Below are 24,816 nucleotides of genomic sequence, written 5' to 3' on the forward strand. Positions count from 1 at the left end.
TAGCCAGCAAGCTAAGCTGGACATACTAAACTGAGAATGTTAAAACCAGAGTGAAATAATACTGACTCTGACACCTAATCATAAATGCAACAATAAAAATTAAAATATCAATCAGGAATTGTTTTGTTTGCATCTTGAGTCAACTGCTGGCAAAATAAAGGTAACCTTATATCTTCCTCTTCTTGTGGGAGGTAAGTGGCTCAATATGACTAAAGGCTGACACCCATGACAAAAAAACTAACCCAAAGCACATGGAAAACTCCAGGCACGGTACAAGTTACCAGTGCAGTGAAGCAGTGCTCTGACTGCTCCCAGATCAATTTTCAGCATTTGGTATGGACAGCAATTTTTCCTGCTCATCTCATCATGTTCTGAACATTAATCCAGGGGGGCCTCTAATGAACTCTGAACATACCATTTGCTTAGGGCCAGTTTAGCTTTTTCACTGTTTTGTTTAACTGAAGAGGCTCTCAAAATATACAAATGGAGATTGGAAATCCATGGTTAATTTATTTGTGTTTTTATTCCACCCTTCCATCTAAGAAAGCGCAGACTGGTAAATATGTCTCTGTCACTCTCCCCCCACTGCCGCCTTTTAGTTCTTACAAAATCCCTGAGGACAGTTGACAGAGGTTAGGGTAAAAGAGAGCAAGCAACGGGCCAGGCTCACCCCATAAGGAGAGGTTTGAGCCTGCATCTTCCCAAGTTCAGCACTAGCCTAGCATCACAAATTGGGTGAACCACATCTGTATATACCTGGTCCCATTTACCTACTGTCCCTTTTTCCTTCTTTCTGTTTAGTTTCAGATTAAAAACTGCTTTTGGGCAGAGACCTGAATTATTTATTGTAGAGTACCAGTATATATGGGACATGGGTGGGGCTGTGGGTTAAACCACAGAGCCTAGGACTTGCCAATCAGAAGGTCGGCGGGTTGAATCCCCGTGACGGGGTGAGCTCCTGTTGTTCTGTCCCTGCTCCTGCCAACCTAGCAGTTTGAAAGCACGTCAAAGTAGATAAATAGGTACCGCTCTGGCAGGAAGGTAAATGGCGTTTCCGTGTGCTGCTCTGGTTCACATGACCCGGAAGCTTACGCCGGTTCCCTTGGCCAATAAAGTGAGATGAGCGCTCCAACCCCAGAGTCGGCCACGACTGGACCTAATGGTCAGGGGTCCCTTTTCCTTTATATAAGTAAGTAAAACTATAGATCCCATACCCCCCCCCCAAAGTGTGAGGTGCTTAGCATTTTACAATGGAGCAATGAAGCCTGGGATTAAGTTGCATATACCTGGCTTTCTTGTACCACCACAGCTGTAGCTGTAGCTGCAAGTATCAATTGAAGAGGCAATTGCAAGACAGAGATGGAAGAAACCCTGACATACTAGATCCATGGTGCAGGGCAGAGAAAGACTTCTTGCACCAGGTGTAAATAAGTCCACAAGGCTTCAGTGGCTAGTTTTCCAGGCTGTTTAGGATGACTCGCACCAACTTTCCCAAGCCTGGCATCATATTCTTCTTGCAAAAGAAGAATCAGGAGTGCAGCTGAAGTGCGCTCCCAATTCTTCCTTTGCAACTGCAGCTTGAATGTTAAATCTCGTAATATCGTATGTCAGGTGACTGACATGTGGATGAGGACACCCAACTGTCAAGGTTGCCCATGGAGGGTTGGCCACTTCTGGTACCCAACCTCTGAAGTAGATGGGACACACTACAAGTCATGCTGTTTCTGATTTTCACCATAACTGTAGCCTTACATTTATTTGACTTGCAGCTAAGCTAGCCATGGGTTGAGATGAGGTTACGTGCAAGAATGCAATTGGCATGGACCATTTTTTGGTGGCTTAAATAGCTGCTAAGGAAAAGCATGCAAACCTCAGAGATGTATGAGGTGGCCTGGAAAGGGAGAAGTTCTCTTCCTGCCACAGTCCAGAGAAAAGTCCTCTTCTAGAAGGTACTATTTGCATTCCAAGAAACATTTTCACCAGCTGCCACGTACAGAATGTGATTGGTTGACTCTAGTTTGGCCCACATGTCAAGAGTGATGCACGAGCACATCAGTTAGTAAGCCCTGAAACATGGATTAATAATTATAAGAGTACAAACTATATTTATGCCCATAACAGTGAAAAGAGCACTGTTATTATATTTAGTCTGAAGTCCTATACACACTTGCCTAGGAGTAAACCCCATTACACTCTATGGAGTTTACTTCCGAAGATGAACAGAATTGCATTGTTAATGATAATCACTGATTTTTTTTTCATGTATAAAATTGCTGGAATTGCTGAGTATTGTATTATTGTGCCATTGTGCCATTAAAGGTGAAATCTGTTCAAATCAATGTAAATTTTTCCAATGACCAAAATGGGAGGAAGACTGCACCCTCAGTGAGTAATTGTTAGCATTCTTCAGGTTCCCAAGTGAGATTCATACCTTGTTTTGCGATCCCAGGTATATCTTCAAATGTAAGTGTCCTCAGTGAAGGTCTCCAGAATGCGTAAGACTCTACTAAAGCTTCTAATCCCATCCTATACAACATAACAAAACCATGAGTTGAATAATAATTTCTTATTATATTTCACAGTACTTTATGATTGCTCTCTGTCTCTCTGTCTCTGTCTCTGTCTCTGTCTCTCTCTCTCTCTCTCTCTCTCACACACACACACACAGTAGAAGTATTACATTAAAACAATCTGGTTCCAAGACAATATTTTCAACCAAACAGCAGCCAAGCTGTGGTTGTTTGGACCTCACAGCCATTTGCAATAAACTTGCTTGTGACCCGCAAAGAATATGCCAAAGACACATGATTTTGGCTTTCTTCCTTGTTGCTGCTGCTAAATCAAATATTTTAAAAGCTAAAAATACATTAAATTCTTCCTGAATGTTGCGTCTTTATGTAAACACTTGCTGAAATTGCCAGAATGTCCATTTGCTATCTTTTGCATAGAGGCAAACAACAACAACAACAGTTTTCCCAACTCAATAGATCAACATAGTCATAGCAAAGAATGGGATCTGGATCTCTTTTGGGAACTATGAACAGGAATGCTGAGAGTTCTCAGACACATTCTTTATAAATTTGATACAAACATTTTCTCTTGGCCAACATATGCTTCCCCAAACCCAAATATTTACAATTATTTAATAAATAAATTTATACCCTGCCTTTGAGGGAAACTTTCATTCCACTCTTTGGAAACAGATTAATAATAATATAATAACCAATGTATTTAAAACCAGAAGCATAAAACCACAACACAAAACTACACCCAGCAATAAATAGCCTTTTTAACAGTGCAATCCATAAAACTATAAAATCATAAAAAGAGCAAAATCAGAATAACCACAGCCCAATTAAAATACTTACCATTATTAAAAGGAGTAGTAATTAAATAATTTTTAAAGCCCACTTAAAAGCCTGCACAGATGGCACATGTGAGTTAAGTATACAAGTTTTAAACTATTTTTGAATTTTATAGAGCTGGGGGAAGTCCAGAAAGTGGCAACCAAGATGATAAATGGTTACTTGGAGCACATTTCCTATGAGAAGAAGTTAAAGGATTTTTAGTCTGATAGAAAGATGATGGCAGGACAGGCATGATAGAGGTTTAGAGAATTATGAGTGATGTGATAACAGGCATATTGTTCAATTTCTCTAATACACCTGCAGCTTGGGGCTCTCTCAATTAAACTGATTGGCAGTAGACATTGGATAGCCAAGACAAAACACAACACAACACTTCTTCATACAATGCACAATTAACTTATGGGATTTGCTTTCTTTGGAAAGTTAAATCAATATGGGAATTGCATTTCAGCACAGCAGTTGAAAGCAGTCCAATGATGCTGCTTCTCTAAGGTTTTGTTGCCAGAAATATTGAATAAATTTTGCAGGAAAGAGTTACAGAAGTGGATTTAAATGTGGATTTAAAAAATAGTCTGCCCCCGCCCCGTGCTAATGGAGGCTTTTCATTTGTAGTTGAAGTAGAGATAAAAGCCCACCTCCTGGAGGAGCGTAGCCAAGGTGATAATTTATACAAGATGCTTTCAATCATTTTCACATTTTACCGCCATTCCAATTTATATTACCAAATGGCCAATTTTCTTTAACTAAAGCAATCGTATTTTTCTCCTGAAGTACTTAAGAAAGAGAAATGTTCATATCCCCCAAGTAAAGATTTTTATAGGATCGTTTTCTATGACCTACGTGAAGAATCTAAGGTATTCTCAAGAATATAAATTCTAACTTAGCAAGTGTTCAACAGGAAGAGAGAGCTTTTAAAGCACAAAGCCATTGTTTCTCTTACAAAACAATTTATTTTAAAGCCAGCATTTGCTTTGGGTTAGCAAACCTGTGATACAAAAGTGATTCAAATTTGCATTGTAGATTTTATGTTCCAAATCTCATAAAATCTCATTAAAGCAATGCAACAAAAGCACATGCCAAAAAAAACTAATGCGCACAGCACTCTCTCCAGTCATAAGCAAGGCATTATATAAAAGGAAGTGCAAAGTATTCAGTGAAATTTCTCTAAAGCTTTTAAAACAGTCTAGCCCCATCATCAACGGCAAGAGTTCTGTAAATAGCAATGTGTTCCAAAGCTCACCTGTTGCGTCCAGAATCTCTAAATCCTTTGGCAAATGGATTCCTATCAATCTTGAGTCGGGTAATCTGCAAGGGCAACAGAATATGCTGGTGACGAAGGTCCAGAGATATAAACAAGTACATCTTAGAAGCCACTCTCTTAATACTGAATGTCTGCTGAATTGCTAAATCAAAACTATATTTCAAAGCACTAAAATGCCATTAAATAATTTGAAACAGGGGTTCCCACGGTGTGGCCCATAGGACCATCAAGGGTCCATGGCATGTCTGCATTAAATACTCATATTGTTATTTAATCGCATTTGTATTGACTCTTGTATTTTTATAATATATTTTACATTACAATTTGCATTCTATGAAATGCTAATTGTAGTACAATGAAATGCAATATAAGAAATAAAAGAAGCAGCAAAAAAAAATATACAATTAAAATAATACCATGCCTAGTATGGCATGTTATAATTGCTATGACAGGCAGCAAAAATCATCAAGTGATCTGTCAAGAACATCAGGAATTCTGAAGTGGTCTGTGAGGGGGAAATGGTTTGGGACCTACTAGCTTAATAGACATTAGATGGTTTTCTTTCTCACCTAGTGTCAAGACAGAGGTTCCTTCTTGCCCAGCCATTTGCTTGTAATTAAATGAAAATCCAGTAAATCAGGAGCATTGAAAAAGAAGGAGAGCAAAAGTTACCTGTTGGTTCTGGTATGCCGTGACAGTTGTGAAAACAGTTTCAGGAAAGGAGAATGCCTTCACTCCTTCTCCCGAAGGAATGGGTTTGACTGGGGAGAGGTCATCCCCACAGTCCTTCCGAATCACATGGACACGTGGCTGATATTTGTGCATAGAATGGAGGATAATCTACATCAAAAAGAAAGAGAGAAAGAATTGGTTTTGCAAGAAAATACTCTATGTTTCTTCTATGCCAGTATTTTAAACACTTCCTGTTTTGTTCTGTCTGAGGACTAACTAAAGGCAATGTGACACATCTCAAAACTGGTCTTATACCTGATATTCGTCAGCTACTCTTGGAGCCTTTTTCGGCAAAAGAGCAAGGGAAAAATGCTTTAAAGAAATAAATAAGCAACCTCAAAATTAGCCTGGCTTCAGTTCAACAAAATGCCCATGAGAGATAGTTTTGTACCCATGTTACCAGAGGCTAAAGGGGAATTTATGTGGCCAGACTGCAGATGGATTCCCTCCAGATCTGTCCGAAGCCTTTAAAAAGTACTCTGGAACTTTCTGTTTCTTGAATCATGAAAAAATATGAAAACTCAACCGCTGAATACGCCCAACATATAAATAGCTACAAAGAATATTAGTTACTATGTTTTGTTTTTCATGTATTGCATGTACACAATATTTTAATTTTTCTATTTAAATCCTTACTACTGTTATTATTGAAATATGTAGCATGGATATATTTACAGAAGGACAGCCAAACAATGACCATGGACAGAGCAATCCTATACTGCAATTATACCAACTAGCAAAGGGCGACGGGGATACACCATCACTATGTAGGCCCAACAGCTGCTGTATCCAATATGAGCTCAGCCCAGGAGGGGAATGGGAAACATGATAGAAACATTTTAAAAGGCCTCAAAATGCCAGTCACACCCCGGTGTCCTTGGCAACTCCACCAATGGCTGCCAGTTCCCAGGATGGGGCAGAGATAACACCCGCCACCTGGACAGAAATGAAAGGAACAGAGCCAACCCACCATGACTGATCTGGGGGCATGGCCCCCAAACCACCACAGCATAGCAAGTGCACAGCTTTCCCTGCAGGAAAAAGGTTCAAGTCCCCAAACATAACGCTTGCCATGAGCTTAAGACTCTCTGCCCCCTTTCTTGTGATGCAGGGTTTTGAGAGAGCTAAAGAATGAATACTGCATAGGCTGAGAGACACCGAGATGCAATCGTAAGTGGCCGACACCAACATCTGTCAATCTAATAAATTGTATGCTCCTTTTATCCCATTATCCCTGCCAAGATATCTGGCAGATTTACCAAATGCTAAAATGAGGATAGCCTTTACACAGGCAAGACTAAACGTCCTTTCATTAGCAGACTGGACAGGCCGACATAAAGGAGTTCCTAAGAAGGATAGAGTTGTGGCTGCAACTCTATATCAGTAGAAGACATAACTCATGTACTCCTTGGGTGCCCTTTCTATGACAATTTCAGAAAGAATTATATCCACCCGTTGCTAAGATCGCAGAAGGGAAGGCTGTCTCTTGTTTTTTGCTGTCCGATGTTGAGAGAGATATAAGTAGTTTCTCCCTAGGAACCCACAGGACCAATCCGCACCACCCAAAGTTCACCTGATAGGCTATGGCAGTGTAAGGTGTCGTGGCAAGTAGTGTAACTGGTGCTTTGCTGGTGGAGTGGGGCTTTTGCCAAATCCTAAAGCTCCCCACCAAGTTCAGCTGCACTATAGGATCGCACTTAAGACATACCTCATTCTAGATAGCAAGCATAAAGAACTTCCACTTGTACAACAGGCCTTTTTGTCTTCTTCTCCTTCCCAGAAACCCTCTGAACACCCTCAAATTCTGCTCCAAAGGGTTAGGGGACCCACTTGAGCAGATTATGCAAGACAAGGGAGCTGATTGAGGAAATGAGAGGAAAGTGGCGTCCCACAGTAGAAGGAACACTGGATTCCACCCAGAGAATGAAGAACAGCCATTGTTCATTTGTATATGTGGGTTCATCTACATGTAGGCATATGGTGATAATCACTGAGGTTGAACAGAACAAAAGCTAGCTAAATGGCCCCCAAAATGCTGAGTTTCCTTGTTTAAAACTGGAAGTAGAAAGAGCAAGAGAAGATCTCAGAGAATCAGAAATGTTTACACTGACACTGTATAGAAGACAGTTTTGGTTAACCAGAGTCCTGAAAGAAATAATTAAAACTGGAAATGCTTTGGACTAAATAAAACATTTCCAGTGAATCTGTGAGGTCTCCTCTCTCGTTCCTGAATTAGCAACTTCCGCTCTTTCCTTCTCTGCTTCAAAACGAGTCACGTGCAAAGAAGCAAATGCCTAAATATTTTCATAATGCTGCATGAATCATGATTTTCAAACTCACTTGGAGAAAGCTTTGCGTTTATTCTATGTTGCATATGAATTGACTGTGAATAGTTCAGAATCAAAAACATTAACTATTACTTTTGGAAGCCCATGGGGACATTATATATAAACAGTTCCATGGGCACCAGGCGATAGAAAATCTAATTAAAAAGGAGGGAATTTTTTAATTTCCTGTTTCATTATTAGCCACAGAATACTAAATTCAGCAGTGCATGTCATCCTTCCCGCTGCCCTCCTTTTTTGGCATCACACTGAACGCCAAATACCATGAAACCTAATTACCCAAATAAAAGAAAAAAAATGAGGTATTGTCTATCTGAGATGCTTTTATATGAATTAATTCCTCACTGGGGAACATGACACTGTTTTGGATAAGCAACTTTCTGGATACTTGAACTTTCACTAGACTGAAGTCAGACCATTACATCAGAAGAAAACCAAAAAGTATGCTTAGGTAAAATCTCCCGACTTCTGTACCTAATACAGAGCAAGATACAAGAAAGTTTTCTGCTGGGTTACATATTACATTTCGAGAAAGGTTCTGATCTTTACGGTATGCTTTGTTAAAGGACCCTGAAAAGTAAGAAATTATGCTGCAATCCTGAACACACTGGCTTCAACCTAGCATGCCTTTTTGTGTATAGTCACATGCACACCATGAATATTATTATGATTATTATCATTTATATCCCACTTTTGCCCCCCAAGAAGCTCAAGGTGGCCTAGACGGTTCTCCCCTCCTCATTTAACCCCCACAATGACCTTGTGAGGTAGGTTGGGCTGAGAGGCAGTGACCAGCCCAATATCACCCAATGACCTTCATGGATGAACACGGATCAGGCTGCTTGTCAACACAGGACCTCTTTGGCATTTTTTGAATAAGAAAAAAACTAGAAGGGGCAGGGAATATATATATATATCCCATTCCTTTCCCCAAAGGATGATATCATCTAAGTAAGTGTATGTAGCGGGGAGAGTGAAGGAAACACGAGATGGAGAGAAGCAGGCTGCAGTTTTCTGAGTGAGAAACAGATGAATACAGTGGTACCTCGGTTTAAGAACAGCCCTGTTTACGAACTATTAGGTTTATGAACTCCGCAAAACCGGAAGTAGTGTCCCAGTTTGCAAACTTTACCTCGGTCTAACAACAGAAGTTGAACGGTGGAATTCACCGGTGGCGGGAGGCCTCATTAGGGAAAGTGCACCTCGGTTTAAGAATGGTTTCAGTTTAAGACTTCCAGAACAGATTAAGTTCGTAAACTGAGGGACCACTGTACATTGCTTCGGGAGCTGTCTCTCTCTGGATAGCTTCTATCGGGCAGTGGGGCACTGTTGCTTTCTACTTCACCTACAATAAAGGACAGTGTGGTGCATCACTGCCACTCACCTGACCTCTTGTTGGTCGTATCACTGCTGCTTGCCAGGAGATGGAAGGGCAAGGAGCAGGGAGGTTGTTATGGTGCAAATGGACTGGCAGGAGTGCCAAATTGACTTGGCCAGTGTATTAGCACCATGCCAACCTCCCCAATGTGTTGTCCCTCCCTCTCCTGGGAAGCAGCAACAACATGACTGACCAAAGGTCCCATGGCTGGTGACACGAAACCATCCTCCACCACCACCACTCACCTATGCATATTTGCAAATGAACTCAAATACTAAAAAACGTACAGCGAATTCTTTTGAAACAACGCCAAACCTAGGAAAACGTTGCATCTCTGGAATTTCTCACTGCTCAGGGAAGTGGAGAACGGATAGCTTTTATCTTCACAATGAAATTCATCAGTGGAAGATGAATTCCCTGACTGAGGTTGCAACTCTATACACATTTACGTGGAAATAATCCTCACCGAACGAAGTGTCTAAGCAGGAATGCATAGCATTGTGCTGTCAAACACACTGATTTTTTCTTACACTGATACATGATATAAATGATATAATGCAAGATTAGAAAATCAGCTGTGCGTGGCCTGATGGATTCCAAATCCAAAATTACAAAGAGCTTCTATTAAAGCATACAACATTTCTAAAGTGTTTGTAAAGCACCTGTAAAGCTAGATTTCACCACCACTTTCATAGCATCAAGAACCAGTCCCCCACACCTACAGTTTTACAGACAGGCAATCTTTGGTAAACTTCAGATTTGAGTACGCAGACACGTGCACACGCACACACACACAATAATTTTGGATTAGCAACAAAGACTAGAGAGAAATATATTGTGAATCTTTGTCTTCCCTCTTCTACTTCTAATTCCAATGTTCCTGCCTTGTAGCATAGAGATGCACCCTTACTATAAAGAAAGCTTTGAAATCAGTGGGTCTACTAGTGCAAATCTGTATGTTCCCACTCAGAAGTAAGCTACATTGAGTTCACCAAGTTTTACTCCAAGGTGAACGAGAACAGGATTGTAACCTGAATCAGCTAAAACCTAGCCAATCCAGTGGTGTGGTTACAGATTACTATAGATATTCTGCAAAATGTACCCAAAATATCCATCACCCACAAACATTTAGCATTGCAACAGCAAATGGTCAAAATTGCACTTTACAGCTCTATAATTTGTGGTCAACATCGAGAGGATTACATGCAGAAAAATACTGCTCTCATTGCTCTGCTTCAGCTAAATTGTGGGTATGTCTTGTGCAAGACACATAGAAGGGGATCTCTGTTTATGTCTTGAAATAGAAAACAGTTAACTCCAGTTACAGTTGCCAGCTTTCCCATGCAGGAGTTAATCTTTTGATCCTGGCCATAATTTCACCCCCATTTTTGTAGCCTCCGCACATGAAAAACCTGATGGATCATTAACAGTTAATCCACATTTAGAACCCCAGTTGCACCTGGAACATTCACCTATACATCCAACCAGCTGGAGTCAATGACAACCAACAGGTGTTGCTATCATCAAATGTTGTCAGTTTATATTTTTAGCCACTTAAAAGCTGAGGCAACAGATTAGTAAGCTTAGCCTGACTAGTTTTGTGCTGAATCACAGATTTAAGATATTGCAAGATTTTAAAAATGCTAATATGTTGGCAGTATTTTTTGTGTTCTATTTAGTGATGCTTTCATGCTTCCTAGCTGTAATTTCATAAGCATGACAAAAAGAGGCTATTTTAGAATACTGTTGAAATTCTTGGAACAAGTGCAGATACAATATATAAAAATGTTTTCTTCTGCAGCTCTCAAACTTTCTTTTATTAAACGACATGATAAAGTATACATACTATACGTACGGAGATAGTATCAATAAAGTTAAGATAATTCCCTGTTTTCATTTATTATCTTATCCATAAACCTGTCTTAAAAAGAAAAAGAAAACTAACAAATATTGCAACCAACGCTCCATCTAAATTCCAAATCTGTAAATAAAATATAGGCATACCAGCTTCCCATTCTGCCCTTGGTTTTAAATAACAAGAAAACACACAACAGGTAGTCAGCATCAGAAAATAATACCTAAGTAACAGTCTTAAGCGTGTGTAATGCTTGTGAAAATATGGGACCAATACATAGTGGAGTTTAATATTAGAGAATGCACCCCCAAACTCGGCCCTCCAAATGTTTTTGGGACTACAATTCCCATCATCCCTGACCACTGGTCCTGTTAGCTAGGGATGGTGGGAGTTGTAGTCCCAAAACAGCTGGAGGGCCGAGTTTGGAGGGTGCCTGTATTAAAGTATCTGTGACCTTCAAATATTGAATTTAAAGTCTTAAATCTAAAATCTTATCTTTCCCTATTTCCCTTTTGCAAAATAACCATCTTTCCTGTGTTCCGTGATGCTGCTATATCATCTGTAAGGGGACAGACGTATATAATTGGTGGGCTTCTTCAGGCAACTTGCTGTTGATTTGTGTAAGCAATAAAGTCATACCAAACAAATATCTATGTGTTTGTTTTGAGTGGTTGCTAGTCAGCGCTTTTCTGTCAATTTTTCAAATAAGGCCAGATTAGAGTATACTACTTTTCTTTACTAAGCCCCTCTAAATTGTTCAGAGTCCATGCTAGCGTTGTTGCCTATTAACTGCTGTGAAGGCAAACTAAATCTTTGTTTTGTAGAGCTTTATTTTCATCAGTGACTATATTAAGAAGGGCTAACTGCTGCATTATTTTGGTTTTTTTTATTCACTATTAATTGTCTTCCCCTAAAAACCAGTTCAGAATTCCTGTAAGTTGGGCACGCCCACCTCTCAGGCATATATGTGCCTACGCTATGTCTGGTTCAAAGAACAATACAGAGAATAGTAATACTTAACAAATTGATTACTTATTTGAGGGGCTGTTTGTGCCACAGATCTGCCTTTAAAAAAAATAATAATAATGAAAACTGGAGGCACCTTTTGTAGCAAAAAGACTAAATTATCTATATTCTGCATCTCTGGTTCTGTACTAAATTAGGGAAAGGAGCAACTGTAGTAATGAGTAAGGTAAGTGTGGTGATATTCTTTGTCTCATCCAAATGTGAGCAAACAGGGTGCCATCCACAAAATATTTATTCATCCTTACTCATCATTGCTTCAACTGGGAATAAGCACTGTGCTAAGAATGTTTCAGTAATTTATTTTGCAAGAGTATAACAGTTCTGAATACCAGCTTGTATAACTCTACCTCCAACTTTCCTCCCTGCATTTATATAAGAAAAAATTTCCCCTGTGTGTTTCTGCATGGGCAATCTTTCAGCCATCTCAAAACACTTTTTCATTCTGCTGTAAAGCAAAAGAATGAAAGTATACACGTTGGAACAGCCAGTTCTCTGGTTTATATTTCTGCATTTTCTGGTAACAATAAATGACATTCTTTGCAAACTTTCCAATTTTAGAAAGATGAATTTCTTATAAAATCTTTTGTCTCCAAAACCTATATTCTAATTTTCAAGGCACATTTCGGGACTGAATCAGTTCAATGTGTATTTTGAAATACTCTAGGAAAAAGCTACTTGACTTTCCTCCAAGCTGAAGTACTCATTAAAGTGGAGTGCTCAAAGAATTCCAACCACGATAGAGTTTTCAATTCAGCGGGGAAAGAAGTTAAACCTCATTATCACACAATATGGAAACTTGCTCTTTCCATCCTGAGACTTTGTTTGTAGACTACCATTATCTAACTCACAGAGGTTTGTCTACCTGCTGCGTCCAATGAAAATAATGATTATAAGCAATCAATTCATGCAGGGTCAACTGCAGACTCCAGAAGCTTTGCTGAATAAAACTCAATAATAGGAGTCTCCCATATTTGGCTCTTGGAGTTTATTTGAAATGATGGGGCCTGATATACTGCACCCTATACCCAACTTTATTTCTTTACAAGTGCCTCATTATTTAATATCCAATCCTATTACAGGTGTGCCTCGGGTTAAGTACTTAATTCGTTCCGGAGGTCTGTTCTTAATCTGAAGCACCACTTTAGCTAATGGGGCCTCCTGCTGCCGCCGCGCCGCTGCAGCACGATTTCTGTTCTCATCCTGAAGCAAAGTTCTTAACCCAAGGTACTATTTCTGGGTTAGCGGCGTATGTAACCTGAAGCATATATAACCTGAAGCATATGTAACCCGAGGTACCACTGTACTCCTAGTCATAGTAGCCGTAGGCATGCAACAGTGCTCCTGAAATAGAGTTAATTCACCTGTATCTATTGCTCAGCTTTACATCTCTCTTTCTAATGATACCAATGAGGTTGTAGATGTTCTAGACCAGTGCTAGCTCAGATGTCAGTTATGGGCAGGATGAGGACTAACAAACTAAAGCTAAATCTGGGCAAAACAGAGGTTCTTCAGTACAAAAGGTATCAGTTTCAGTGTCCAACTGCTGCCACAAAAGGGGCTACACTCCCTCTGATAACACAGCCTTGCAGCTTGAGAATGTGTTTGGACCCAGCTTTGGACTTGGGTTGTCAGGCTTCAGTCAGAAGCACCTTTGCAGAATTAAGATTGGCATGCCAGCTGCATCTCTTTTCTGGGACCCCTCAAACTTGCTATGGTGATCTGTGTATTAGTCACCTCTCATATCTTGATTTCTACATGGCGCTCTGCCTTTGAATGCAGTTAAGAAATGTGAACTCGTTCAGAATGCAACAATCAGACTTGATTTGGAGGTGAAATATAGGGTTCATGTTTTTCCCACTCCAAGCACCACTTTTGTACTAACTGCCTTGGCTTCCTATTAATTTCTGAATACGATCTGAAGTGTGAGTTCTAAAAAGCTCTAAGTGGCTGGAAACCAGTTTGTCTGAATGTCTTTCTCCATATAATTCTGACCTAGAAGTAAAGCATTCTAGACAGTTCCTGTCCCTACAGGTATTCATAAGGTGACCGTGCAGAAAAAAGCAGACCTCACTTCTGAAACTCTCTCACCCCACCCCAAGGAAATGCATTCGGATCCTTGCTGATTATATTCAGGAGAGAAATTAAAGCCTCTCTTTTTAATAAGCTCTCTCAGATATTTTGGCTCGCTGAACTGAAACTGAAATAGTCGGCTGGGTATAAATTGCCTGTTATATTTTACTGTTTTTACTTTACACTGTTCCGATCTCCTTAGTGAGGAAGAACAGGATATATATAATTTTTAAATAAATAAATATTCCTCTTCCATCTAATTCACCTGATGATTGCAGAATCAAACCCCAGCAACCTAGGGACAAACTAGTGCTCAAAGTTACAGAGACAAAAAGTTAAAATTAGCTTTCAGCTGGCTTACAAAAATGTATTATGGGGTGCTTCGTTTATTTTCTAAAACATCATATTGACGTTTACAAAACAATTGGCCAGGCATTCCAATTTCCAACTCCTATCTCTGAACTGTTACTCGTGGAATGCCGGGGGGGGGGGGGAGACTCAGGCAAAGTGCAAAACATAGTTATGTGTGTCAAAATTCCATACAGCCTTGACTGAACTAAAGTCAGCACCGCTGTATTGCCAGACATTCTAAAACAACTGGCCATTTACCTTGTAATTTCATCCTTTCTTAGAACTCAAAAGTAGCTGATTTTGTACAAGTAATTCCCAACAATTTGCCTAACAACTTGCTTGTGGAAGAAGAAGTAGCAGATTCATTCATAACTTCATTAAACAAAATTACAGACTCTCAAAGTGCTTAGAGTATTCAGTATGGATTAGGGCTACAAAAAAGCCAGAGGTGGCCTTGAAGAAATCATAGCATGCAAATCCTTCCCTCATGTGCCCAAGAGGGAAGCGTTCTCACAAGAGTGTGGTCATGTCTGTAAGAATATTAGGATGGCCATCACATCCCTCAGTTTTTAGAAATCCACAGCAGTGTTCTCTTTAAAAGAGGTTAATGTATTCCTTTATTAATGAATTTTCAAAATGCTCAAAGAGTCCTGTCTCAAAACCATTTTATATAATTTTTACCAAGGCAGGAAACGTGGATATTTTAAGGATTAACTGAAAGGTATTAGTTCGCCTGTCTATCTTCCATCTCATAAGCATTGAAGAGAAAATAAAATATTACCATAGTGTATTTTGTCATGTGAGGTGTTGTCATAGCTAAACAATCTGGAGCTTGCAAACAGAACACTTAACTGCACAATTCCCTGCCAGTGTTGCAGAAGTAATGAGCTTCAGCTGTGAAAAGGTCTTGCTCCATAAGGTAGGTAATAAATCACTATCAGAGGGAACGTAGAGCTCGTGTTGCTCCTTTTAAATACTGTTATTAACACCTCACGAGGCTTTCACACAAATTATTTTATTTCTAAAAAATCATTAATTGAATTTTATTTTGCCCAGCTAAGGCTGCTAGATATTGAAGATGTTCACATTAAGTACAGACATATTGTTTCACCTTACAGAGGGGGATCTGAAGACTATGAATACAATGCCAATGTGTTCAGTTAAGTTAACTTTCAGTTAAGTTAATTTAGGGCCTATCCATACTTCTGCTTGTAGGAAGCACAGATCCAAGCGGTTTTCTAGGCAAGAATCCAAGCAGTTTCTCCCTTGCCCTGTTCCTTTCCCAGGGAAAACCCGCTCTTTAGCTTTAAATCAGAACAAACAGAAATCTGCTGAAAACCCGATTTCACTTGTTCTGATTGAGTGCTAAAGAGCAGTTTTCCGTAGGGGAAAGGCAGCTGGAAGAGCAGAAGTACAGATGAGCCCTTACTTAGGAAGCTCAGTTCTGCTTCTCCAACAGTCCAAATCATTCTACAAGGGGAAATGACACACAGTTACGGATGAATTGTTGTGGCGGGGAAGAGAAACATGTCTGTATCTAACCTGCCCTAAGCTTCACAAAATCAATCAATTTTTGCTAATGTGAGAGTGTAGGTCAAAAAGAACTGTTGTTGGTTTTTTTTTTAAAAAAAATACAATTGATGATTAAATGCGCACTGTAGAAAATAATATACTCACGTGTCCCTGGTCATCCAGTTCATTGTTTGTAAGTTTCAGTTTGTCAAAGCTAATCACCTGCCTCATCCAAGTCTCTCCTGAGGCGGGTGAATCTGGGTGGATGTACACACGGGGAGGAACTGGCGAATCAGCATTCCCAGCTACCATCCATTTGGAGCTGTGATAAACATACCTGTAGAAAGAAACCCAATATGCATGAGATTCAGAATGGAAATAATGTGGTGGCATTGGTTAATCGTTGTGGAGAAGCAAGAGGAGGGAGAAAAAATAGATGAGCAAAGGAGAAAGAGCGACTCACTTCTAGGCAGCAGTATTTATTTATAAAGGAGAAAAACAGTTTGGTACTGACTATTTTTGTTTTATTTAGCCCTTTTCCCCAAATTAAACTAGTTGTTGAAAATCTTCAACTGGGGGTTGCACAAATTAGCTAAATATCAGGAGGAATTCAGGAAAAGTTGTAGCCTAATATTTAACATTACAAATGGATTGTTTCAACTGAAAACAAAATTCTAGGAAGATCTCTTTTAAAGGCCACAAAATTACAATAATTCTGAGCTTTATCTTATAACCAGAATAATATTTTCAATTATAGGTCAATCCATTTAAAATAATTTATTGAAAACTGAGCCAATGAATATATTTATGAAGTATTTTCAGTCGTTATTAAAATCTCTGTAAGGTGAAACTTTTTTAAGCATTCTAAAATAGCCTTAACTTTTTCGTGTGCATTTAAATTTTAGGACATTTAGTTCTAAAAGGGAGTAAACATTGTAAGGGCTATTTGCTCTCACACTGAAAATATAATTGTTTAATTGTAATGTGGCACAAGTAATCACTGCTGACACAATCAAGACAAAATGGAAATTTTGTCTTATAAAAGTATTTTAAAAATCTAAGGATGTCAGAGAATTCCAACAGAAATGGGAGCACTTGGCAATGGTCACTTATTCATCCCATGACTGGAACAAAAATCAATCCAGCAATAATTATCAGTATGCACTGTCGCTCTTGTTTTCAGTCTGAAAATGATACGTAATTGATAACTCCCCTCATCTCATTTGCACTGTGTTTCATTTGCACTGAAATGAACGGTGGAGAGTAATGTAAACATAATGCAATTACGAAATTAATTGCATAATTATCTATGTAAAATTCTGCGACAGAAGAAAGCAAGACAAATAATGAAGCTTTTGTCAGAAGCCGAACTGCAGCAGACTGGAAACAGCACTGCCCCCACCAAACACAGGTCGGAATGGAAATTGATGCCTTCTCACACCTATACACAAGCCAAAGACCCATCTATATGCAACTGCAAACACAGAACTCTTGCAAGTAGGCTGGAATTATGTGCTGGGCTGCAGTGAATATTAAAACACTTCAGGACACTAGAACTGGGCACTGGAGCCTCACAATTACTGGAATGGGGAGATCTATTGCAGTGATGCGGTCATAACCTAATCTATTTTATTACAGAAACTTCTTTAAAAATCACTGTCATTTTTCTATTTGCAAACTATACTGTACTATGGCCCTAAGTATTATCTCAACATTTCATTTCTTATATTTACTACAGCATTAAACATTAACTGGGCTTAAATAATGAATTATTAAATACCAGAAATTTATTTTAAACTGTTTATAGTTGAATAATGGCCTTGACATCAAGAGAAGCAGAACTGGGATCATTGGCTTGAATTCCAAGTGTCCCTTCTTCAAATGGAAAGGCTCCTACCGTTTGCTGAAAGGTTGCAGTCCTAGCAAACACTCCTGCTGGCTGATTCATCCATTTCCCTTCCCTTTGCAGATCCAGCACCACCACTACCTATTCCAGATGGCCCCCTATCCCACAGAGCAGATGTTCAGGAGGTGAAGGGGATTAGCAGGAAAAAGGGAGAAATCAGTGAAGAACACCTATCTGTCTCACCCACCCACACCACATACAGAGGAAACATCCCATATTCTGCACACAAGAACTCAGAATCTGATCCTAGGGACACAACCTACAAAGCGCTGGTCCCATTTAAACCATTTAAAATAATATTAGTCATTTTAATTTTAATTAAATCCGTTATATGAAAAGCTTTCTACCTCAGTTCAAGAAGAAAGGGGGGGGGGGGAGGAAATGAGTATGCCGTCTGACATATAGAAAGACTGAAATGTACAACAAAATCATCTGCGTGTGTGAATCGCAGACATAAAATTCAGTCATACCAATCTACTGGTGATTTAATTTCATTACTAATTTCAATCTTGAAATATGTTGTTGCTAACTTTAGATATATGCCATTGCAAAAAATATGCCAGATGTATGAGCGTTCATGAATACTTATCAAGCTCAATGGGATCTCCTCTGAAGAAAGCCTTATTTAGGTTTGTACGCTTAGACTAACTCATCAAATGTTATCTGACTCCAATTTAGACCCAAGACACTGATCTTTAAAAAAACTATCTAGTTTATGTTGAGCCAAAGGAAACTACAATCCAGCCAGTTATACAATTTTAAGACTCACTAAACAGTGTATCCAGTGTTTCCCTTTTATATACAGGGACAAATATTTGATGGAAATTTAATAACAATGTGGCAAGGGCAAACAAATTCAACTATCCCACAAAGCAAGCGTAATTATGCCATGCTCCTGCTAGTGCAAGGCACAACCTAAATAAAATAAAGTAAAACCATGATGATCCTAATTATTCTGACACATTTAAATTAACTATTTAAATCCAGATATTCTGTCAAAACGTAGAAGTGAACCAGGCCATCTGAAAGCAGCAATATTCCATATATTAAGAAAGTATCAGAGAGTTGCATAGATTTTTCCCCAAATTAATGCTGGAGTCACAGCCTGGTATTACAACCATGAGTAAATCATGTTGGAAGCATGTCTCATGGGTACTTTCATGAAATGGCCACAAGCAAAAAATGGTAGCACTCTCCAATGAATATACAGAGCTCTGTGTCAATGCAAAAGCTCACATAGCACCTTCATTTTGCATCTGTCACATGCTCAAGACACACATCTTGGCCTATGACACCTGAGATATTTTCAGTACCTACCCTATTCTTATAACAGTAATTTGCTTTAAACTGTTTTAATGTTACATTTTTAAATTGACATAGCTCACTTATGTTGAAGGGCAGATAAGAAAGTCATCAACAACAACAAAAAATCATCCCAGTTTTCACAACACTTGTGGTTAATGCTCCATAAACTCATGAGGTATGAGCATACACAACATTCTCTGCCAGAAAAAAAAATGGACACAGGCTTTGCTGTCCATATCAGAGCCTGGACAAAAAAGCATTCTCTGTTCCTTAATATCATTCAGTCTATAACAGAACTGCAAGTTTGCCCTCACTTTTGAAATGTCAATTTGCTGAGAAACTTGTCAAACGTAAAACAGAAATAATAACTGCACATAATACGTACTGTACAGAAAGATGACTGGTTTAAAAAAGGAGCAAAAACTTCAGACCATATACAGGACATGACTGAACCTATTTATACAACAAGACTGAGAGAACTGGGAGTAGGAAAGTTAAGCGTAAGGAAGCTATCTTCCTTAAGTTTGATAACTTGGGCTTCTTAACGAAAGAATTAAAAAAACTGTTCTAATGATGGTATCATTAAAAGTGCTAATAGGCAAGAACACGGAGAACCATTTGGGCAACCCTTCTTTAATGCAACAGCAAATATACTTGGGATGCAGATCTGTCATCTCTTAAATTGCTAAAAGAAGTCACTGTGTTCCCATTCCTACAAATTCATGCCAGGAGTTCTAGAGGGAAATGATTACTTAGATGTGCATTGCCTTGGTCGAGGTCTACATGATCAAGACCTTATGTTAAAGCATTTAAGGAGTGATTACTGATAGCTACTAGCCAATTATTGCAAATGGCTGCACAGACAGAAATGCTGTTAAGTAACTAAACAAAGAAAGCCACCAAAAGTGCTATTCTGCAATTATACTCGAACCTATGCCTCGTACAAGCACTCTCTTGAAATAATTTAATAGTTCAAGTAAGTTATATGTTTAGCACAGAATTTAAGTTTTTTTGCACTTACTTATCAATGCTTAATAACATTATGCAGAGAACTTCTACCTGAATAGCCACTGAAAATACGCAATATTCTCTTATAGTGCTGTTCTTTAACTGGGTTAGAATAGTGATTTATACAGGTTATGGACAATCCACTCCAGTCTTCCCAGCTTCAATAAGTATTCCCAAGTAAGGGGGCTCAAGAACAGCAGCTTGTGATGGGAGGCGGGGGGGGGGGAATACGATTCGGATAATGTAGAATGTGTTCAAAATATGAGCCAATGTACAAAGCAGTTCAATAAAACAAGCCTTGATTGTTCTCACGTGCTTGGCACAAGGCACTTATTTTTCATGCAGGGAGATGAAGATAGGAATTTGGGAGTTAAGCACAACCTTCTGTTAATTTCCAAACTAGCAATATTCTTTTGCAGTTCCTGATATCCCAAAGTCTTATATACCGCAATTACCTGTATCTTTTGTTATCCACAGGGACGATGTCCATGGCAATATAGTATTGCTGATGAGGGTCTAGGCCTGAAATTTTCACTCTCATTGCAGGAAACATCCGTCTGAACACAGAAAAAGAAGAGCATTTAATAAAAAACAGACATGGAATACAGAAACAGCAACATGTTTGTGGAATCTACCTCCAATTCTTTTTCATTTAAAGTTATTTGTGGGAAGTTTCTCTTTTTAAATAATTATACTCATTCACAAAATAGACTTATGACACACGCCTCCATGAATTTTAATTTTTTTTTTCCTGAACAACACTTGTGTTTTTGCCCTGAAATTTCTTCAAAGAGCAAACTGCCAAATCATTCAGATGCAATTGCTAAGCATTTTTCAATGGAGATTTTCTTTTAGCAGGTTTTTTTTTTTTAAAAAAAGGTAATTCTATGAAAACATGTGCTTAATTTGGAACTGTAGTTCACAAAAGAACAGATTTTTCAGAGATTGCAGTTTGGATTCTAAACAAATTTAAGTATTTTCTAAGCCACGGGCCAAATAGATCATTGCATCCAGCAGTCGCTTTGTATGCAATGAGCATCTTCCCCATGAACACAACTATGTATTGAATGAGCAGCAGCCACATGGGTGATGCTTGTTTCTTATTTCCAGTGCAGGCTTGTACTGATTACCTAGATCACATTAAAAGTATTTTTCAGAGAGTATTAACCATGAACCAAGGAGAGTGTCGTTCTGAACATCGCCTGCTCAGGGGTTTCCCAATGGCATCTAGTTGCCCAGCGGGAAAACAGAATGCTGGACTAAATGGTCTATGGTCTGATCCAGTAGGACTTTCCTTATATGCATAAGATGACATTAGAAACAAGTCCCATTCAAATGAATGGGATTTACTTCTGCAGAAAGGCAATCAGGATTGGGCTACAATTTAAGTCTAAGGTTGCAGTCCTATACAAACTTAACTGGGAGTAAATCCCATTAAACTCAACGGGGCTTACTTCTGTGTAGACATGAATAGGATTTCACTAGAAGGTGAATTAGTTACTTGAGTTGCAATCCTAACCTGTTTTCTCATAAGAAATCCCCACTAACTTCAAAGGAACTTACTCTCTAATAAATATACTCTGGTTTCTCTGCAGATTGCATAAATATGCTTGGGACTGCAGCCTTTTTATTATTTAACAATATCAAACAATTAGCAATTCTATAATGGAATTCTATGGAATGACAGTCTAAATATTGAATCATGATAATGCCATAGGATTTAGTATACTAGTATAGACAAAGTACAATCAAAGAGCACAGCTCCCATTCATTTCAACTGGGCTTGAGAGGGATCGTTTAAGGGATTGTTCTATGAATTCAGAATATATGTAAAATCTTCGTTTTTAGATATTATAAAGTTCATTTTCTTAGGGACAGGAATTGATATCAAATCTACACTAATACAAAGGTGCACATGTGAAGCTTTGCTAGAATCACGCTGAAGTGGTTACAGGTTGTAGAAGTTTAAAATACATTTTATTTTCGAATTAACATATACCCGATACCTGTCTCTATTCATCTGTTTTGAAGGATATTTTTCACAAAGGCATGTTATATTTTTCTTTCTATACAAATGAATGTGCATTGCTATTTTCTTGTATTACTGATGTTGTTGGAAATGCATGAAATCAAAGTTAGATTTTGGAAGGGGGAAAGGAGTTATTGACATCATGCCTAACTAAAAAAGAGGGCAAAACTAGCTGCTGCTAACTAGTTCTTGCTGTTATTTCAGTGCACCTGTAAGATAAAAAAGAAAAATTTTGACAGGACAACTTTTAAGACAAATGTTGCCTTGTGCTGTTTAAGACTGCACTTCAATCATTAATAAAGCCCCTCTGAAAATGTAGAAGGTAACATATGGATTCAATAAAATATGTTTCTGTAATTTCTAATAAGTTCAGATACTTTTATACTGTGCAGGTTTTTACCATGTGTATCCTTTGGAAAGGGAAGAAAAAAAGTTCTTTTAAGAACCTAGCATTCATGCCCTTTAACATAATGAACAGGAAACCTAGAAGTCCACATATTTCTATATCATCTGAAATGACTGTGGCCTATCCAGCTTTATAAATCAATTTGCTTAATTCATTTTGACATATTGACAGATTTGGGATCGTATTCTCAACTTTAAGCATTATAGAAATTAAGAGGCAATTTAAACATCCAGCTTCTGCAGCATAAAGACTTTGTATTTAATTAAGATGGTGGAGAAAGCTATCTTGTGAAACAACATGCTGCAACATACGTATAACACCTTAAGCCATCCACATTGCAAAACCAAGAGAGATCAGTGGGTTCTCCTGTTTATATGGATTTGACTTGATCTTCTGCAATACTCTACTCAGAAAACATCTAGTATAGTTTTAATCATGCTAAAAATGTCAGGCACTGTACAGTAGTACCTCGGGTTACATACACTTCAGGTTACAGACTCTGCTAACCCAGAAATATTACCTCAGATTAAGAACTTTGCTTCAGGATGAGAACAGAAATCACATGCTGGTGGTGTGGCGGCAGCAGGAGGCCCCATTAGCTAAAGTGGTGCTTCAGGTTAAGAACAGTTTCAGGTTAAGAACAGACCTCCGGAACGAATTAAGTTCTTAACCCGAGGTACCACTGTAATTATAAACATGCCTTATATATATTTCTACAGAGTCAATACAGACTTCTCAAGAGGCAGATGGCTCACTTCTAAAATGACCCCATCACTTGTAAACAATTCAATTTTAAATCAAGTGATTTTATTTCAAGTACTCCTGTTAGTTTGCAAAGCCTTATTGCCATTTACTTTAAAATCAGTATGTCTAGGTCGGGGCAGAATGACCTATCTAATAACCAAACCTTAAACAAAGGACACAGAACTCAACAGTTTACAAAGACCTGCTCACGAGTAGTTTAGAGTAACAGAAGGAAATAAAACACCTTTTAGGGTTGTTAAGCAGATAAACAAAGGCTATTAAGGGATGAATGGTACTGTTTGGAGGCAATCCCCTCCGGCTGAATGTGAGGGAGAGAACTGTCAAGAGCGCGCAAAATGGATGCATGGCATTCGCAACGAAATTTCGCGCGGAGGCAAATCTCTGCCAGGAGAGGAAACGCAAAACCTCGGCCCGTCTCCAAGTGGCGCAGCGCCGTTGGCGAAAGCGGGAAAGGCGCCTAAGGGCGCTGCGGGCCTGCCGCTCTTTCCAAAGTGTTTCGGCCAGTCTTTCTGGCTGGGTCCGGGAGGCCTTGCTCTGCTCGTGTCGTTTCGCGTTTCGTTCCTTACCTCCCCGCCTTGGTGATGATCATCTCGGTGCCGATCTCGTGAAAGCGCTTCCAGAGCTCGGCGCCCTGCAGGTCGACGCGAGGCACCGGCGGGGCCAGCAAGGGAGAAGCAGGCCGGGAGGAGCCTTTGGCCTTGGCGGGGCCTCCGGGGGACAGCGGCGGCGACGTAGCGCTCAGGAAGCTGTCCTCGCAGCCACCTGCAGGAGGGGGAAAGCGGGCGACGGATTAGAGAGAGCGCCGGGCAAAGAAACTCGAGGCCCGGAGGCTCCAAACCTCGAGAGGCGGGGGGCGCAATGTGCCCTTATTTCTGCCTTGCGCGTCTTTGGCTACTCGGGAAAGGCCGGCGCCAAACCTAGAGAGGCGAGGGGCGCAATGTGCCCTTATTGCTGCCTTGCGCGCCTTCTCGGGAAAGGCCGGCGCTTCTAGGGATCACGGGCCAAGCCGGGGCCCCCTTCCTTCTCCCAGCGGCACGTGCGTCCTGCGCCTTCCCCCGCGCCGCGTTTTTGCTCGCTTGGGCGCAGCCTGGCGCGCTCCTCTGCGCTGGGCCAGAACGCACAAGGAAAGGGATTCGCTTGCAGAAAGGCCGCCGGGCCCGGCCGAAGGCGGGAAGAGAAGAAGTGCCCGTTTCCCTCACCGCCACACCAGGGAGACGAGCCCCGGAAGGGGGCCGGGGTCGAGGGGGGGGGTCTTTCGGTAGCAAGCAAGCGCGTCCTTGCGAAAGACGTGGCCCTTCCTCCGAGCAGAAGGAAACCCCTGTTGGGGTCAAAGAGGGCGGCTTGGAGGAAGCCGGCCACCTCGAGCCCGTCTGCTGGGAGGTCGAGGGCCTTCGCTTCGAGGAAGGCCCGTCGGTGCCAGTGGAAGTCCCGAACCAGGGCCAGGATCGAGTTGCCCATCTAGTTCGAGGTTCATTTTCCTCCACAATAGCGCAACTCCG

General features: G+C 39.9%; 1 protein-coding gene across 1 annotated transcript in view; it reads right to left on the minus strand.

Annotated features, from left to right (window-relative positions):
• The window catches only part of TBX18 (T-box transcription factor 18), a 34,569-nt gene that overhangs the window by 7,353 nt on the left and 2,400 nt on the right, over positions 1–24,816 (minus strand). The window contains exons 2-7 of the mRNA XM_081187487.1: positions 23,884–24,079; positions 20,573–20,674; positions 16,064–16,235; positions 5,302–5,469; positions 4,609–4,673; positions 2,432–2,526 (exon numbers count right to left, since the gene is read on the minus strand). Coding sequence (XP_081043613.1) covers positions 2,432–2,526; positions 4,609–4,673; positions 5,302–5,469; positions 16,064–16,235; positions 20,573–20,674; positions 23,884–24,079 — 798 coding nt within the window. The remainder of the gene's footprint in view (positions 1–2,431; positions 2,527–4,608; positions 4,674–5,301; positions 5,470–16,063; positions 16,236–20,572; positions 20,675–23,883; positions 24,080–24,816) is intronic.

Source organism: Podarcis bocagei (assembly GCF_964188305.1).
Source record: "Podarcis bocagei genome assembly, chromosome: 3".
NCBI lineage: Eukaryota > Metazoa > Chordata > Lepidosauria > Squamata > Lacertidae > Podarcis > Podarcis bocagei.